This window comes from Nipponia nippon, unplaced genomic scaffold (genome assembly GCF_047370975.1).
Source record: "Nipponia nippon isolate SJK-2023a ecotype South Korea unplaced genomic scaffold, ASM4737097v1 scaffold_8, whole genome shotgun sequence".
Taxonomy (NCBI): domain Eukaryota; kingdom Metazoa; phylum Chordata; class Aves; order Pelecaniformes; family Threskiornithidae; genus Nipponia; species Nipponia nippon.
This window is the reverse complement of record NW_028262402.1, coordinates 40,784,067-40,801,168: the sequence shown is the minus strand read 5'-3', so window position 1 is coordinate 40,801,168 and position 17,102 is coordinate 40,784,067. Positions and strand designations below refer to the sequence as shown.

The 17,102-nt window shown below is 40.2% G+C and overlaps 1 protein-coding gene across 1 annotated transcript in view; it reads left to right on the top strand.

Annotated features, from left to right (window-relative positions):
* Positions 1-433: 433 nt before the first annotated feature.
* The window catches only part of CNTLN (centlein), a 196,653-nt gene continuing 179,984 nt past the window's right edge, over positions 434-17,102 (top strand). Inside the window, exons 1-2 of the mRNA XM_087741617.1 lie at positions 434-484; positions 558-748. Of these exons, the coding sequence (XP_087597743.1) occupies positions 665-748 (84 nt within the window). The 5' untranslated portion in view covers positions 434-484; positions 558-664. The remainder of the gene's footprint in view (positions 485-557; positions 749-17,102) is intronic.

Below are 17,102 nucleotides of genomic sequence, written 5' to 3'. Positions count from 1 at the left end.
AGGTGTTCCTACAGCTCGGGAAGGGCAGAAATCTGCTGGATTCCCGGGCATTTGCACAACCCTGCGCTCAGCACCTTGGCTGGACAGCAGCTGCTCCTACCTACACCGTGACGGGAAAACGAGGCTGACATGCAGCTGCTCGCACGGCCTGCCCTTCCAAGGCGCCGGTCCCTGACGGTGAAGCGCACGCCGCTTTTACAGCCCCTACACCGAGACCGAGCACCCGGTCGGCGCCGGCGGCGGCGCTCAGCGGCACAAGCCCGAGCCCCGTTTAACGGCTGTCAAAAACCAACGGCTGCCCGCGCTGTCGCCGCGCCTCGCGCGGGAAGCGGCCGGCGCCGCAGGCAGGGCGCATGCGCGGTCTTGCCGCTCGGGCGGGCAAATTCAAACGTGCCGCTCGCCCCTTCTTCGTCGGGGTAGCGGTTGTGCTGACGTCATTGCACCGCGTCCTCCTCCTCTGCGGTTTCCGGCGCTCGCTCGCGCGGTAAGTGCAGCTGAGAGGGGGAAAGTTTTCATTTGTGTGGTTCGCAGTACCGTTTCTCTCCCCTTTCCCTCAGGAGCGGGCGGGCAAGGGCTTTCCGCCCTCTCTCCGCCAGCCGCGGGCCCTCTTCGCTCCTCGCCGGCCCTGTGGAGGGTGCGAGAGGCTCTCACCGCGACGCCGGCGATGGCGGAGGCGGCGGCGGCGCCGCGGGTGGCTGAGCTGGAGGAAGAGCTGCGGAGTCTGGCGGAGCAGCTGAGCCGCTGCCAGGTACCTGAGAGCGGGGCCGTCCTCTTCGGGCGCGGCGGTGAGGGGCAGCCCGGAGCGGCGCGGCTGGGGTCGGGCGGGCACCTCCCGCCCTCTGGCGGGGGCCTCTCCTGCCCCACAGCTCGGAAGCGCCGCGTCCCGCGTGGGACCGCCGGTTCCGGCGGCCCCGGAGGGCAAGCCGGGGGAGCAGGGCGCCCGGCCGGTGGCGGGTAGGAGGGCCGGCTGGCCGCCGCGGCGGGTCCCTGGGCCGGGGGGATTCGCCTCGGCAGCCGCCGCGCCTTTGGCGTGCGGCCCGCGGCGCCGAGGGGGTGCGGCGCCCACCTGTTGGGCGGCGGCGGCGGCCCCCGAGTCCTGCGCGGGGCCCCGGCGGCCGCGGTAGAAGCGGGAGCCCCGTGCGCGCCGGCGTGCAGCTCCGCGGGGTGAATTAAAACGGCCCCGGGCTCTTACTCTGGCTTAAAAGCAAGCACTTGGCCTGCAAGCTTTTTCTGCCCCCCCCCCCCGCCCCCCGCTCCCCCCGGCTAGGAGCCACCATTTATTTGCCTGCTGTGTAATGATAGGAATACTGAGGTGCTGCCTTGTGTAACTCCTGGAAAAAGAAACTAATTGAGGGGTTTTAGAGAAATGTAGGTCTTGAAGGAACCTTTAGAGGTCATTTAATCTCTCCCCCTACTTTGCAGCAGCAGTAAGTGGACCTAAGCCGTTCCTGGAAGGGAGGGCTTTATGAATAACTACAGTTGTACTTCTAAAAGTTCCCCCAGTCTATCTCCCTGCGACCTCCCTTCACAGATACACTTCCCTCATTTTTGCCAATTGATCTTTCATTGTTTAGGTACATTTCGTGAAAATAACAAAAGGTGGGTAATATGAGGCCTTGTCATAGAAATCTATGATAATTCTCTGCCAAACAGGTGGATTACACCTAAAGGATATGGCAGAGAGGAAGGTGCCATCTAATGATGTGGTTGCTCTCTAACCTGCTTCCTGATAGCCAGAACAGTATTTTCTCGTGGGACATGGTCTGGTTAAATCCACGAAGGCCTGGGCTACCGCAGCCATATCTGTGAACAGAAAATAGCATCGACACGAGACTTAGTAGTGGTTTGTTGCTTCAAGCAGCATTGGTACACCTGGCAACTGGCACTGGATTTCTGCTGTGGGTAGAATCCAGACTTCTTGCAAAAACTTGTTGCATAGGAGAACTACGGGGAGAGGGAGCTGTCAGTAAAAATCCTGTTTAGAAGTACTAAGCAATGAAAGGTTTGGGGATATCTTAAATGTCTTGTGGGAGTAGTTTAGAAAACTCTTTATAATGATAATTTAGTTAGTTTCCTCTTCTTGGTATGCGAATGTGCAGTATTGGACAAAATTTGGTGGAAGCAGAAGGAAGGCCCTGTGCTCTGCTCATTTGCTAGTTGAATATAAATTATATATTGCTAAAACCTAGTAGCATAAAATATTTTTGAAAAGCATTATAAATAATAGAAACTTTGAAGTGAACAGTACAAATTTGAATTTCTAATCACTTTGCTAATGTAACTTGATGTGCACAAATTGTAGTTAAGTATCTGATTTCCCCTTTAGATTCATGCAATTACATGTGCGTTTCCCTTGTTCCTTGGTGAACCCCTTCCAATCATTTTGAAGTCAGCAACCAGAAAATATTTTACAATGTATTTCTTTTAAGTCTCATGCATATTATCTTGCCATTCTTGTATCTTTGTCTTGTATCAGATCAGATAGTTTTCTGAGAGGGAAGCAGGTGAAAAAGAACGTGAAAGTAGTTCCTCTATTTGAAAACAGAACCCAGTCAGTGTTCTGCAGTAATCTCTCCAGCTCTAGGTAGAATCCAGTACATACCATCCTTCTAACAACAGGGGATGCATGTCTTCAGGATTTATTTCAGGTTATTCATAAAATAAAAAGGAAAGTGAAGCAGTCATCTATAAGCAGAGATTCTTCTCTGAAAGCACTGCAGTATAGACATCTACATGCTTTACCATTTTAGTAATCCATCAATAAATGTAGAGGGACATGTTTAAGCACGTGTATGTTACGTAAGAAAGGGGAAAACAGGTTTCAATAAGTAAAAGAGGTGATAACCTAGTCAATTTTGCAGCTTTTCCAAAGTAGGATTTATCTAAAATAATTAACCTTTTTTGAAGTTTTGTGAAGTTGCTCTGAATTTGGATGGGAAATAAAATAGACTTCACTAAGATTTTTCAGTTTAAAAGTCAACTGATAAAATTATTTACAGATGATTACTCCATTTTAAGTTCATATTTCATATGAAAACTTTGTGCAAAGACAAGCCATTTGAAAATAAATATATATGGGCAATGTTAATATTGTGTTTTTCTAACTTCTTCACAGTTGAAATACAAAGTTTTTACTGGCCAACTAATTCCTTTAGTGGAATTATATTTCATCTGCTGGGATTGCTTTAGTTTCCTTTGGATGTAAGATCTTCTTTGGTTCTTGTCTTAAGTCATCACCTAACATTTGTAGGTCTTGTTAATCAGAACTGTGAAACTGTTTAAGTTGGAAGGGACCACTTGAGAGCATCTATTCCACCCCACCCTAGAGCAGGTTGCCCAGGACGGTGTCCAGTCAGGTTTTGAGTATTTCCATGGCTGGAGACTCTGCAGCCCCTCAGGGCAACCTGTGCCAGTGTATGAAGACCCTCACAGTAAAAGTGTTTCAGATTCTATTAAGATTTTCCTTGCCTTGTGTTCTATTCTGTTGGGTAGGGTTATCTTTTTTGGAGACTATCTTATCAGGCATTTTTAGATAGAAATGTTATGTAAATGTCTTTTAAAAAGACATTAGTGAGAGGGTGCTAGCTTTTAATCCATAAAGTGGATAAAATTGCCTAAGTTTTTTTTTTTTTTCTCCTGAGTATTACATTCACAGACACACAAACTATACTTCCAAAACTGAACTTCCAACTATACTTCCAAGACTTCCCAACTGAAATCTAGTTTAATAGGTTAACAGTGTACCAGAACTAAAGGATTAGACTTAAGTATTTGTTTAGGTATTAGCCTGTTGGATATTTTTTTTCCAAAGAAAAAGACCCCATTTGTCAAATGAACGAGGCTGAAAGTTTTAATTGGTTCTAGGGAACACTATAGAAATAGAGATGTATATATCCAACAGTTATCTAGCACCTGAATGAAATACGCAAAGTTTCTTTTCTATTTCTCCACACCTCCTTGGACTATTATATTAATTGTTGTATAAACTGCACTTCTGAAACGGAGTCTCTCCACTGGGAACTGGAGTCCATTGGCTAAATATATGGCAGCCATCTCTGGCTAATGAAGCTCCTGAGTCTTAGTGGAAATATTGTGCATGTTAGCTTTGCTCTAACCACGGGTATTCCAGGCATCTACTTTTGACTGGCATTTTCTGCAACAGGATCCTGGAGTAGTTGACCCTTTTTCTCAGCTGGGATGGTGGCCTTTCTGTTCAAACCTAGGTTCTTTTTCACATTTCTTTTGTCTTTTAAGGTAACACTTCCCACCAAGTAAAGGTGCCTACGGAGCCAAATATGATACTTTAAAGATTTCCTTTTTTCTCCATTCTTTTCTAAAGCTAATATCCTGCTGGTAAGTCTTGACCTTGGCAGCTGATGTTTGCAGTGTTTGGTGTTCTCTTTAATACTCCTAAAACGATTGTGTGAGCTTGAATCATAAAAAGTGACATCTTGGAGGAGGGCCTGTTAAAAGCACAACAATTTTGTTGCAGTCACTCTGTGAAAACTCTTGTCTTGTAATTTTCTGGTGGAATCTGCAAAAATGAGAAAGCCAAATTAAGAAAATAGTCCAAAGCTCCCAAATTGTCTGCTGAGGAGACTCGTATAAACCTGAGAAAGTAATAAATCTAAAGCATGTTTGCCTCTGTATTATGCTGTTTTGGGAAAATTATTCTTGTGTCTGCAGTAAAGCATTGTATAATTATTTTGATAATAATGTAATAAATTACTAATAATTCCAGTGCTTCTCTTCTCCTAATTTTACTTGAGAATTACTTGAGTAATTGAGTAATTTTCCTGAAAACAACTGCAAAGGAAACATGGATTTTTTTTTTTAATTTTATTTTTTTGTTTCCTTTGGGATCTTCTTGTTCCATTTCTGCGACTGGCTCGACAGTGTTGGGGGCAGTAGAAAGGTAAAGGTCCAGCAGTAAGTTATGACACACATAGTCTCTGTTACTTCTTTTAACTGCTGCATTCTGTTTTAGGGTTTTATGCTGCTGCCTACCACCTTAATATCTCAAGACCTTTCCATGGAAAATCTTCAACACCTATGTTATTATTACTCCCTGGAATTTTTGGCTGTGCTTGGTGTTTAAAAGATCTGGCGTGTGTTTTACCTCTGTCTCATTTTCTCCTGTGATTCTGTATTTTTTTGGGTCAGATGGAGGTGCTGTTTTTGCAAGTATAGTTGCTCCTGGTAGAGGAAATCAGGGTTGTTCATTTTGTTTGTATTTTTTGTAAGGAGAATGCTTTGCTGTGTCTCTGGAAGCTCATTCTGTGAGTGCAGTTTCTGGGCTGAGAGTATTTTTATTTAGCTTTTATGTGCTTTCTCTTTAATCTTGTGTATTTCTTTAAACCACCTGGTGACTTTATATTTTAAGAATTGATTAATAGCATATTCCGTGGTTGGTTTCTTGTGGTCTTTTTTTTTTTTTTTTGTGAAGATACTTCATATGGTGCAAAATAATGTGCATTCCTAAAGCAGGAGGTATGTATTTGGTGTCCTAGCTCATAGTTTCTTAACTGCTGAACTACAGACCCTTTCATGCCCCTTATTCTGTAACTAAAAAGATAGGAGAGGTTCTTTAAAGTATCCTCTGGTGGGAAACTTCATCAAATCCTCACTTTGAACAAGAGAGTGTGATTTGAGACTGGGTTTTCCACATCTAGTTGCCTGTCGCATGTTGCTGGAAATAGGGAGAGTTGAAAGAAGCAAGTGTGTCCTCTGTTTTTACTTATGCTATTGGTAATATTCACAAAAGGACTTTGGTTTGATTAACTTAACTTCCTATTTTCCAGCCTAGGATCTCTTTCTTTATTTACTGAAAGTGCTGTTTTGGGTTGAAACAAGGGTCTTAACAATTTACCCATTATTAGTTTAAAAAAAACAACAGTCTTCTTTTTATTCATTGCAGCTTTGATTTCAAAGGTAATGTGACATCTCTTGCTGCTAAAATAAGGTGGTATTTTCCTAATTGAGGACTTGCTTTCTAATTTTGTGATTCTGCAAAAACTAAGAGTACCCTGTCGTTTTTCTGCAGTTACATGTACTGTTTTTAGGGAGTTCTTGTTAGTGTTATCTTCTCTAGCTCATGGGCTTTTTCTGTCAGTGGTGGTTATAATGCCTACTCCTTTGCTGTGTTAGCAGGTTATAGGTGTATATAGCTGTGACTATGTAACAGGTCTCTTGAGTACACCATTGCATGGTACTCTGGAGTTTATACCCCTGACTCGGAAGGTACAATCTGTCAGCTGCCAGTGGTCTGCAGACCATAATGTTTAGTCAAAGAAACTATACAGCTGCTTATGGTTTTCAATTTGCACGTGCAGTTTATAGATTAAAAACCAGAAAGTTTTCCATTAGTCAAAGTTAGGAACTGATCAGTAATCTGTCTGTAAGTGTTCTGCTGCAGCAGATTTGCTGGTAGGATTTCCACAGTTTCTGTCAAAAGGTGATAAATACAAATAGGGAAGAAAGAGATCTTGCTGTCGTTGCTGTTACTGTTGCTTCCCTTCATTGTCAGGGATTGGAGAGAAATCTGTAAGGATGGACTATGTGTATCCCTAAGCGTTTTTGGGTAGAAGAGGAACAAGGAAGGTGGGCTGTTACTTTGTGGAAAGTGGAGTGACAGGGGTTTCAGCTGCTGGTGGCTTTGTTTCATGTTTTATGTTTCCTGCTTACTGTGAAAAGCTGTGCATAGACCTGTTCTGGTCTTCCTGTCTTATTTTATACTGTGTTTGCAGAAAAAGAACAGTACTTTGTGGACAGCCGGACTGTCTTGTTTTGGTCACTTTGTGGATCGGGGAGGGATGTAAAATATTCTATTTGGTATCACTAGCATTGATAACAGATAGGATTGATATCAAACAAATTGCTAACAAACTCTTCTTACAAAAAATACTCCATTAGCTGGAAAAACAGGTATATTCTTTCATTCTGGACCAATTTAATATCCAGGACACTGTCGCAAAAGAGTGGAATGCACCTCACTCAAAAGAGAAAAGCAGCAATATGTTTTATTGAGGTAGAATAATAATTTGATGGGGTTCAATAAATTCGATGGAATTTAACGAAGTTTAACAGTGGTTTACCAAGGTTCAATAAGTTTGATGGCAAGGTTCACTTCATTAATTACTGCATGGAAGAAACATACAAAGGAAAATTGAGTGAGAATCGAGTCAGAATGATTCACACAGAGACCAGAGATGAGAAGAATACGGAAGACCCTCCTGTTGGCTCATGAGGCTGAGTGGACCCCCTTGCTTTCTAAACTTGTGACAGAACTTAAGTGCGGCTAGGTCCAATCGTAGTCTGAGACTTGGACAACGGTTTATGTCTAATGGAATTATCTATACAAAGTTTATAGTAATTAATATTTAATAGCTACATGGATTAGTAATGTTTCATTAGTATTAATTCAGCATGCTATCAGTCACTCACTAAGGATCTGCTGTTGGTAAAAGGTCTCTCTGCCTCAAGGAGCAACCTTGAGAGGCGTCCCAGCTCAAGGGGAGATCACTGCCATGCAGCCATGCTGCCTAGCAGGGAGAGCTCCAAGAAGGCTCACTTAGGCTGTCATATTTGTGGAATAAAGTGGTTGGCTCATAGTCAAATTACATGTGATGGGAAAGGTATGCATGAGACTCCTTGTACCGACAACTTTCTTTGTTCCTTGATAAATGAGTTTTGGAAAAGCCACCCACTATTCATGTATTAATCACGATTGGTGTTCCAAGCTCATATGTATTGATGCTCACTGTGTCACTCCACTCCTTTGTGGGTTTTTAGAGAACAGATTGAAACTAGAGGAGTTCTTGGCCTGGCTACAGGTCAGGCCTTTACCTCCTTTGGAGCCTGTATCAAACTTCTGCTAGTTTGGTTAAGGGATTGAGTGCATCTGTCACACTCCACCCCGTGACTACAGTCAATCCACTTTATCGACTCATAGAGTGGTAGTATGATTACCTCTTGCCTCTATGTCATAGATATGTGGCGTATTGCAGAGCGGTGGTAAGAATCCAATTATTTGATAGGCCATTCAGTTGGAGTGTCACAATTAATGCTAGTTATATACCATTTCACATACAGGATCAGTTGATTGTGCATGTTTTACATGTTGGATTGACGTCATTTGTTTCATCTTTTGCCAAAATTTAATACACAGAATGATTAGAAACAATAAACATAGTAAGGTCAAAACTAACCAAACTACAATTGGACGCAGCATCAAATTCAAAATTCCAGTTGCTGTGGGTGACCATCCAAAAAGAGTTTCCCACCAGTGATGTTCTGCATCTTTCTTCACTCTTTCTAGGACATGGTGTATCTTCTCTGGATCGTGATGGACAGTAATCAGGGTTCTTTGTCCATTGATCCAAATTCGTTTTAGCAATTGACTCCGGTCATCATGTTGCAACAGTTTTCTTACCAATGTGAGATTCATTTCAATGGGGGTAGGCAATAAATCTTGATAAAATGTGTAGTTAGATTGTAGCGATTGGTGGGTTGTGGCAGGAGCCAAATAGTTAGTCACATCTGTCACAGACAGCCATTGAAGATTTAATGTAGCTGTGATAACATTGATTTATAAGTAGTTTTAAACCCCCCATGCTTTATTTACAAGTAAATATGAAAAATATATGAAATAACAAAACATTGCATTGTTTTATGATACATGAATAGCTATTTGAGATGCATGTTGATTGTATACATTAGAAGTGTTTTTAAATCAATAGCTGAGAATTGGAACTAATATTAAGTTAAAAAAGCCAAAAAGTTCTTCCTTAGAGATGTGTTTTTATGTTGACTCCGTTCTTATTCTTCTGACTTTGTGACCAAAATTTAAATGGTTGTGAGCTACCAGTATGAGCATATGAGTGCATTAGTATTTCTTCTGGATGAATTGTTGATATCCATACTGTTCTTTCAAAATGGGGCAAAGTGTTTAATGCTCCCATTCATTAAATACTAATTTCTTTTATTAGTGATTAAGCCAAGACCACATATTTATTGGTGCCAAGGGATGCCAGCTGTTTAGTGCTTTGGGAGTTTTTTTTGTTATTTTATACTTTTATATTTTGCCATAAGGAGTCTAAATCACATGAGTCTGATTAGTACAGGTGTTGTTAATAAAAGCCTTACTCTTTATGTCTTATAGACAGAAGTAGTGTTGAATGGCTAAGTTTGTTTATTTTCTTTTGCCTTTTTTACTTTTGACAAATTTTAGCTAACGAGAATGAATTTTTGCATGCCTGGTCTTTCTGAAAAATACTTGTTTGGAATACTTGAGTAAAACTGAAGATGAACTGAGCATGAGATTTAAATTAAAAAAATAAATGTTTGCACTTATTAAAATATTTACTTATTCACTGTATGTCTGTGTGTGAATATTTCAAATTGCGCCCAGCACGTGAGTGGGAATCTAAAATTTAGTGTAGAAATCTTAGAGTCATAGAACGGTTTAGATTGGAAGGGACCTTTAAAGATCATCTAGTCCAACCTCCCTGCCATGTGCAGGGATGTCTTTCAGTAGGTCAGGTTCCTCAAAGCCATGTCCAACCTCCCTTTGAATACTTCCAGTGATGGGGCATCTACAAACCTGTTCTAGTGCCTACCACCCGCGTTGTAAAAAAATTCTTCCTTATGTCCAATTGAAATCTACCCTCTTTCAGTTTAAAACTGTTCCCCCTTCTATCACCACAGGCCTTGGTAAAAAGTCTCTCTGTCTTTCTTATAAGCCCCCTATAGGTATTGAAAGTCTGCAATAAGATCTCTGTGGAGCCTTCTCTTCTCCAGGCTGAACAACCTGAGCTTCCTCAGCCTTTCTTCACAGGAGAGGTGTCCCAGCCCTCTAATCATTTTCACAGCCCTATTATGGACCTGTACTGACAGGGCCGTATCATTCTGGTGCTGGGGTCCCCAGAGCTGGATGCAGTACTCCAGGTAGGGTCTCATGAGAGCAGAGTAGAGAGGGGAAAATCATCTCCCTTGACCTGCTGGCCAGGTTTCTTTTTATGCAGCCCAGGATATGATTGGCTTTCTGGGCTGCAAGCACCTGTTGCCAGCTCATATCCAGTTTTTCATCCACCAGTATACCCAAGTTCTTCTCCATAGGGCTTCTCTCAATCAATTCATCCCACAGTCTGTATTGAAATTGGGGATTGCCCCGACCCAAGTGTAGGACCTTGCACTTGGCCTTTGTGAACTTCATGAGGTTGCATGGACCCACTCCTCAAGCCTGTCAATGTTCCTCTGGATGGCATCCTTTCCTACTGGTCTAGGAACTGCTCCACTCAGCTTAGTGTCATCTGTAAACTTGCTGAGGGTGCATTCACTCAGTCCCACTGTCTATGTCATTTCTGAAGGTATTAAACAGTATTGGTCCCAGTATGGACCCTGGAGGGACACCACTCGTCGCTGGTTTCCATTAACTAACTCTCTGGATGGGGCCATCCAGCCAATTCTTTGTCCAACAGTCCATCCATCAAACCCATATCTCCCTAATGAAGTGGCAAGAATGTTGTGGGGGACTGTATCAAAGGCTTTGTAGAAGTCTAGGTAGATAACATCTGTAGCTCTTCACTTGTCCACTGATGCAGTCACTCCATTGTATAAGGCCATTAAATTAGTCAGGCACGATTTGGCCTTGGTGAAGCCACGTTGTCTGTCGCTAATCTTCTCCTTGTCATCCATATGCCTTGATGTAGCTTCCAGGAGGATCAGTTCCATGATTTTACTGGGCACTGCAATGGCACTGGGTAGTCAGTAGTTCCCAGGGTCCTCTTGGGAATATTCCTGTTCTCCAGTCACTGGGGTCTTGGCCTGACTGCCATCAGATAGGCATGAGTGAAAAGGTACCTTATACGGGAACAACAAAACATTGCTGTTTCTCAATAAACGAAGTTGCGTTTTACATGCAGAGAAGTAGACTCTTGCTTATAATCTTTCCAACTGTGCTGAGGATGCCTCTAGAACATGCTGAGATGTCTACATTCACCACCTAGTTACAGATTCAGCTCAGAGCAGAATGACTGTAGCAGGTCTGGTTTTTCTGTCAAACTATATTTTGATTCGGGAGGAGGTATGCTGTTCTTAGAGAATGACTTCAGATAATCTTGTTGTTCTTTGAGGTTGGTAACTGTGCACTGTTTCAACTATTTCAGAGACAGTTTAGCCCATGACTTAGAAGATATGCAAATATTCTTATATTTGCATGCAATTTCACAGGATTTGAAAAGTACTACAAGAAAAGTACTACAGAGTTGATGCGGTGGACCCAAATTCTACTTGATTAGTCATGGTAATTCAGAGTGAATGTACCCAGATGTATGTGTATGGTTATATTGTCTGTAAAATAAAACTACTTGTGCATTCCTATATTCTCTAATGCACTGAAAATCAGAAATACATTATGATTGTATTAATCCAGAGCATTATATTTAAATAAAAACTAACTGAGGCCTACGCTGGAAGTTTTAGTTATTCTGTGCTCTCAAACAAGTGATTGAAGTCTTAAAATAACTCTCAGAATTGTAGTACTGCCAGAAAGCAGTTATGTGACTTAGAAAACTCATGTCCTATTCCATTTTGTGCATCTTCCATCCAAAGTACTTCAATGACTATAGTTAGTTTTAATTGAAGTAGTTTAGATATTTATAGCTCGAAATGAAAACTCACAAATGAGTTATCCTGTCCTTGATCTATAAAGGGATTAAAGCAAACCTGTACCTCTGGAACTGAACCCTTTGCTTTCTCCTATCCTTTCCTCTTTGAAAACAATTCTTACATCACCCAAGTGTTAAGTTTTCAATGTTGAGGACTCAGAAAAAAGCAATTGTTAGTGTAATGGCTGTACCAGTGAATGAAGGCATGCAGAGTGTCCTAACTGTGCGTTCACCAAAGAGCAAAGGAAGTAATTTACTTTTAGCTATTCAGTGAGGGTGGCATTGTGTGTCATAGGTCCATGTCTATCTGATAGCTTCTCTCTACTATTTAATGCATGCTTATTTCTGTTCTGTCCTCCTGTGAGGGTACTGATAGGACTTTTGTGATGTTAATTCATTGACTATGTCATGACAGGCCACGAAATGTCTTGTATTTCTTGTCCATCGATGCCATAATGAGTCAGTTATTTATGTCAATTAAGAACGTGTAATAAAATTATTCAGTTAAGTGCATTGCTCTCTGTCACACTGATGGACTACGCAGAGTCCGTTTATGAAACTATGTGTAATGACAGCATCTTTTAGTATAAGTCGTGTAGTATTTTTGGTTAGACCACTATTACTACATCAACATTGTAACGTGATAACATTGTATTATTTTTATGGTGCCTGTTTGCTTTCAACAGAGTTCTGAGTGAAGTTGCAATCTCTTGGGGGGGGGGAATATGTGTGTGTGTATTTATCTACACAAAATTTTTTATGTTCTACATATATGTGTAAGTAAAGCAGTATACTATCTTTTTTCCGTTTTTGATTGAAAGGTATCATTGTTGCCAAAACTACCAAAAGAGACAAGACAACAGGAAATTCTTTAAATAGAAAATTATGGCTGGAAGATAGATTAAACTATTTTTCAGGTATCATAAAATTACATGTTGGTTGCATACCCCTTGTGCTGCAACGTTAAGGAATTGGGGAAGAAGGGGGCAAGATACACTACTTTGCTGATGGCATCTATTTTGAAGCTATCAATCTGGTCGGGTCACATACAGCCTTCTTACAAATCTATCTGTCAATTAGATGTAACAGTGCATTCTGTATGTGAGTGACTTTTGTGAACTTGAAACATGTTATCTTTAGAACCTGGTGCATATAAGGCACTGAGTTTTCTTGTGAGGTACTGATCAGTCTTATCTTCTAGTGACTTTTCAGGTTGTTGAAAAGCATAGCACCTCAAAGGTAGGTTCTGTAAAGTGTAAGAGTATTCTGTACCGTGACCACTCAGCAGGACTGGGTGAGTTGTAGAGAGAATACCTCTTATTTAGAAATATAATACGTGACTGGAAATCACAAAGAAACACTGGCACAGCAAGATCAAGAGAGTCTGCGCTGGCAGCATACAACAGTGTAAGTTTGAAAGTCTTGTGAGACATCAAGAAGAAAGTCTGTCACTTGCATGTAAAGTGTATACGTCAGCTTGATTAAAGGCTTGAGCTCTTTAGTCAGAAGTGTACTAGATGTTAGGGGAGTCCCAAACAATCCATATTAACAATTTTCTTGCAGATGTTTCAATGCTTATACCAGCCATGTTATTTCATGGTTTTCTTTTTTTTTCTTTCTTTTCCTTGATTCCACATAGTATTTTGCATTTCCGTACAAATTCTTCCAGCCTGATAGTCATGCATATTTCACTTTGTATTGAAATATTCACTTCATCGTATAGAAAATTGTCAGCACCTGAGTATTATGGAGTTCTTACTAAAAATTAACAGTAAACCAGTAGCTCCCTCTGTCCTCTCAGCTGTTTCATTTTCCCTTTTGGGGGTATCTGCTGATTAAAAAACTAAAATGAGAGTTTGTGTCCTATTCTTTCCTAGCAATTATTGGGGTGGGGGAGGTGGGAAGAGGTTGGTTGTTTGGAGTTTTGTTTTTTTCTGTTCTGGGGGTATTCTCTTCCAGATTTCAGAAGATGGTATCTTCCTAATTAGTAAATAATAATTTGTAATGCTATAAAAATGTAAGGTATGATATGAACGCTACTAATAGTTAACACGCTTTGAAATAAATACAGTGAAACATCAAAGAGTACTGATTTCAAACTGTAGGTAACTGAGACGCTTGATGTATGAATTTACACTAAAGGAGGAGGTTTTTCAGTTTATCCTTGTTCTCAACACAGTGCATGATAGACACGTAAACAAAAATTAAACCTACCTGTAAATTTAATACCCAAACTGTCATGAATGTATAGTTCCTGTGAGCAAAAAAAAAGAGAGATACTGCTTATGTTTTTGGCACTCCTCTTACTGCTAATTTAAAAGCTTTTCCTATAGCAATTCAGTGTCATTACTTTATAAAGAGTGCCAGCTAATTCTCTGCTGATAAAGCAGTGTGAAAATGCTCAAAACTTTCTATGTTTAGGTCGCTTTTAAACAAATAACTGTATGCAATATTGATACAGTTTTACATACTTTTGATATCAAATGTCCAAAGCAGTATTTATGCTTGGATTTCACTTCCAAAAGGAAAGTACATTGTTTTAATTTAAATAAGAACATTTGTCTTTCCCTGCTTATAAGCCAGAGGAATTCTGTGTTTTGTGGCTTACACTAATGTTTAATAAATTCACGACTTCACTTGCAAGCAAATACTTTTGCTGTAGCTAGTCATTCCATATAACCTTTGTCAGTGGCTCATCTTATGTTTGTCCCTGCTTCTGAGCTTGCTGCTGTTGAAAATAAGTAAGAGAAGTCAGGTTTGCTTTGCAAAGAACACAGGCCTAAGGTACTCTTCATTTCTGTATGTCTTTCAGTATGATGATGAACTACAATTACTTTCATAGTAGGGTGAAGGAAAATCCCGCTTTTCAGGGGATACGCAGTGTGCTCTGTTTTTTCTTGCATAATTCTTTAGTTCTGGCGTGCAGACTTGATCCCAGGATGAGCATCTTTATCTGACATTAGATGTGTTGTGAATAGTCTTAGTTTTAATGAGTAATTTTCACTAACTTTCAAATGACATCTGTATACTGCCTTGTGTATGTAAGTTCTCAGCTGTTCAAGGTACGCTCTTGCTGACCTCTTGAGCTGTTAACGTACCCTTGACTAGGCTGAATGTTCCTTGGGTACGCTGAAGATTGATACATCCCAGGCCTTGACAGCTGTAGTGTTTTTCTGTGCCAACTTCAGATAGTCTAAGCAGCCCTTTTTTGGAAGAAATTGTTTGGCTCCCAAGACCATTCAGGGAGCAGCCTTACCAAGTACATTAATTGTGCCAAGAGCTTAAAAAGGCTGTTTAAACTTCTTTTAATCTTAAAACTGTAATAATTTCTGGCTAATACTCATTCTGTTGTACAAAATGCTTAATTACTTATAGATTTAAATGGAACAGTTTTAGCTATTAAAATGTTTGGCATGTTAAAGAGAAATAAGTCACATTTTATGGTAACTTACCATTCGTTAACTAATGTTTTACTAATGTTTTATTGTCGTAATGAGAAATTTTGTACATTTCTGTGTAAAATTTTTATGTAATAAAGTTCACAGATTTTTAACTGCAGATGATGATTTTTTTTTTTTTTTAACTGGTGACATGTATTTGAAGATGCTGTTAAATAATTTGTGTCCATATTCTTTTGGCAGACAGGCCACTTAGGCAGGATGCTGCTTTGTTTTGTGTGCATTTACGGAAATACAAATATGCAGTGAAAGGCATTTGTTGATTTAGATTAGAATTTCTGTTGATATAGTTACTGCATTCCTTTATAGTTCTATGTGTGCTCATTCAGGTTCCAGTAGTAACTTCAGCAGTAACTTCAAATACTAGTTCTTGCCATCATAAAAAATGAATGACATTTATGGAAATGGCATTGTTTTACAGTTCTGGGAATTCCAGTGATTTTTCACTTATTTCCAGATGACTTAGGAAGTTTTCTGTTTGTTTGTGGTTTGTTTTTGTTTTTGTTTTTTTTTAAAATGGACACTACTTAGCCTGTTCTGTTCAGCTGTTTCTTTGAAGTTTTAGTGCACACTGTTCACATTCAATATTGCTTGCTGCAAGCTTTTTACTTTTTAAGTTAGGATGGCTTTTTCATTCCTGCTTCATCTACTGTTCTTTCAGCACAGACAGAAAGGTTGCAGAAATTAGTTATGTAACAAGTGGCAATTTCACTGACGTGAGTACAACTTGGAGTTGATTTTACTCTTCCTTGGACAACTTTGAAAGTGGTCTGTTTGTGAAATAATTATAGGTGCCTTGAGATTAATCTGAACTGCTTATTCAATTAAAAGAGGTCATTTGGTGCTTGAGTATCTGTATTCTTATTAGGAAGGCGATGTTCATTGAAACGTATCAAAAGGTCAATTTCTGTGAGGCTTGGCAAAGTTTAGGTAGAAACTAGGTTGACAGAGACTCAATACATGCTGGATACTCGGCAAAAATCATGGGAGGGATGTGAACATTTCCCTCTTGTACCTATGTATATTTTGTACATATTTGTTCATTAGGAACAATTCAGTATATGTTATTGTAGTTTTCCCTTTTTGTTGTTTTTTCTGTAATGGAGGAATGCTGTGCTTAGAAGTATGTGTCTGAAAGTTGTGCACTATTCTGCCTTCTTGTGATGCTTTATGCTGTTCCTCAGCTGGGACCTGGAGTGTGTAGGAACCTGCAGGGCAGGACAACAGTCAGCTGCCACTGTTTGTAGTGAGTCTTGTGATATTTGATAGTGCTTCCTGGAGTCATGCAGAAGCCCAAATGTCTCAGCTCTTCTAATAAATAAATAAGCAGATAACCAAAAAACTACTTCTGTGGTCTTGTATACAGGACAGTAAAGGGAAAAGCTAAGAAAGCCTGATGCTAAGCAAATCCAAATCTTTAAACAGGCAAGGAAAACTGGACTGAACAAAGCTTGTGAGCTCATAAACCAGCATCAGAAACTTTGATTGTTTGTTTGACTCAAGATTTTTGAGCATTTGGAGGTGAAATACTGTTGGCACTTTGTTATATTTGGACTTCTCCGTGCTGTAATGACTTCATGGCCTGTAGACTGATTTGTTAGTAATTTTAAGTAGGTTAGTGTAAAAATACACAGTGAATTGAGTAGTAAAGTATAAAAAATATTCAAGCACTATTATCACTTCAGTTCTGCTCTCCATATTCCTCCATTATGGTTCAAAGATTTCCTTATACTCAAAGTGGTGTCATTTAAAGTGTAAGAAGTGCTGACTTACTGTCCTTCTAAATAATTCAAAAGAAATCACATTTCCATTGCTATTATTTAGTGAGTTTTTGTTTGGCTTTGTGTTTTTTCTTTGCTGGGCTCCCAACATAAATACAAGATATTTTTAGATGTTAAAAATACTCAGAATCCGTGTTCTGTATAGATGCTACTGCTTTTTGGAAGCCTGCAGCAGTTTTTTCAAATCTGAAAAACTT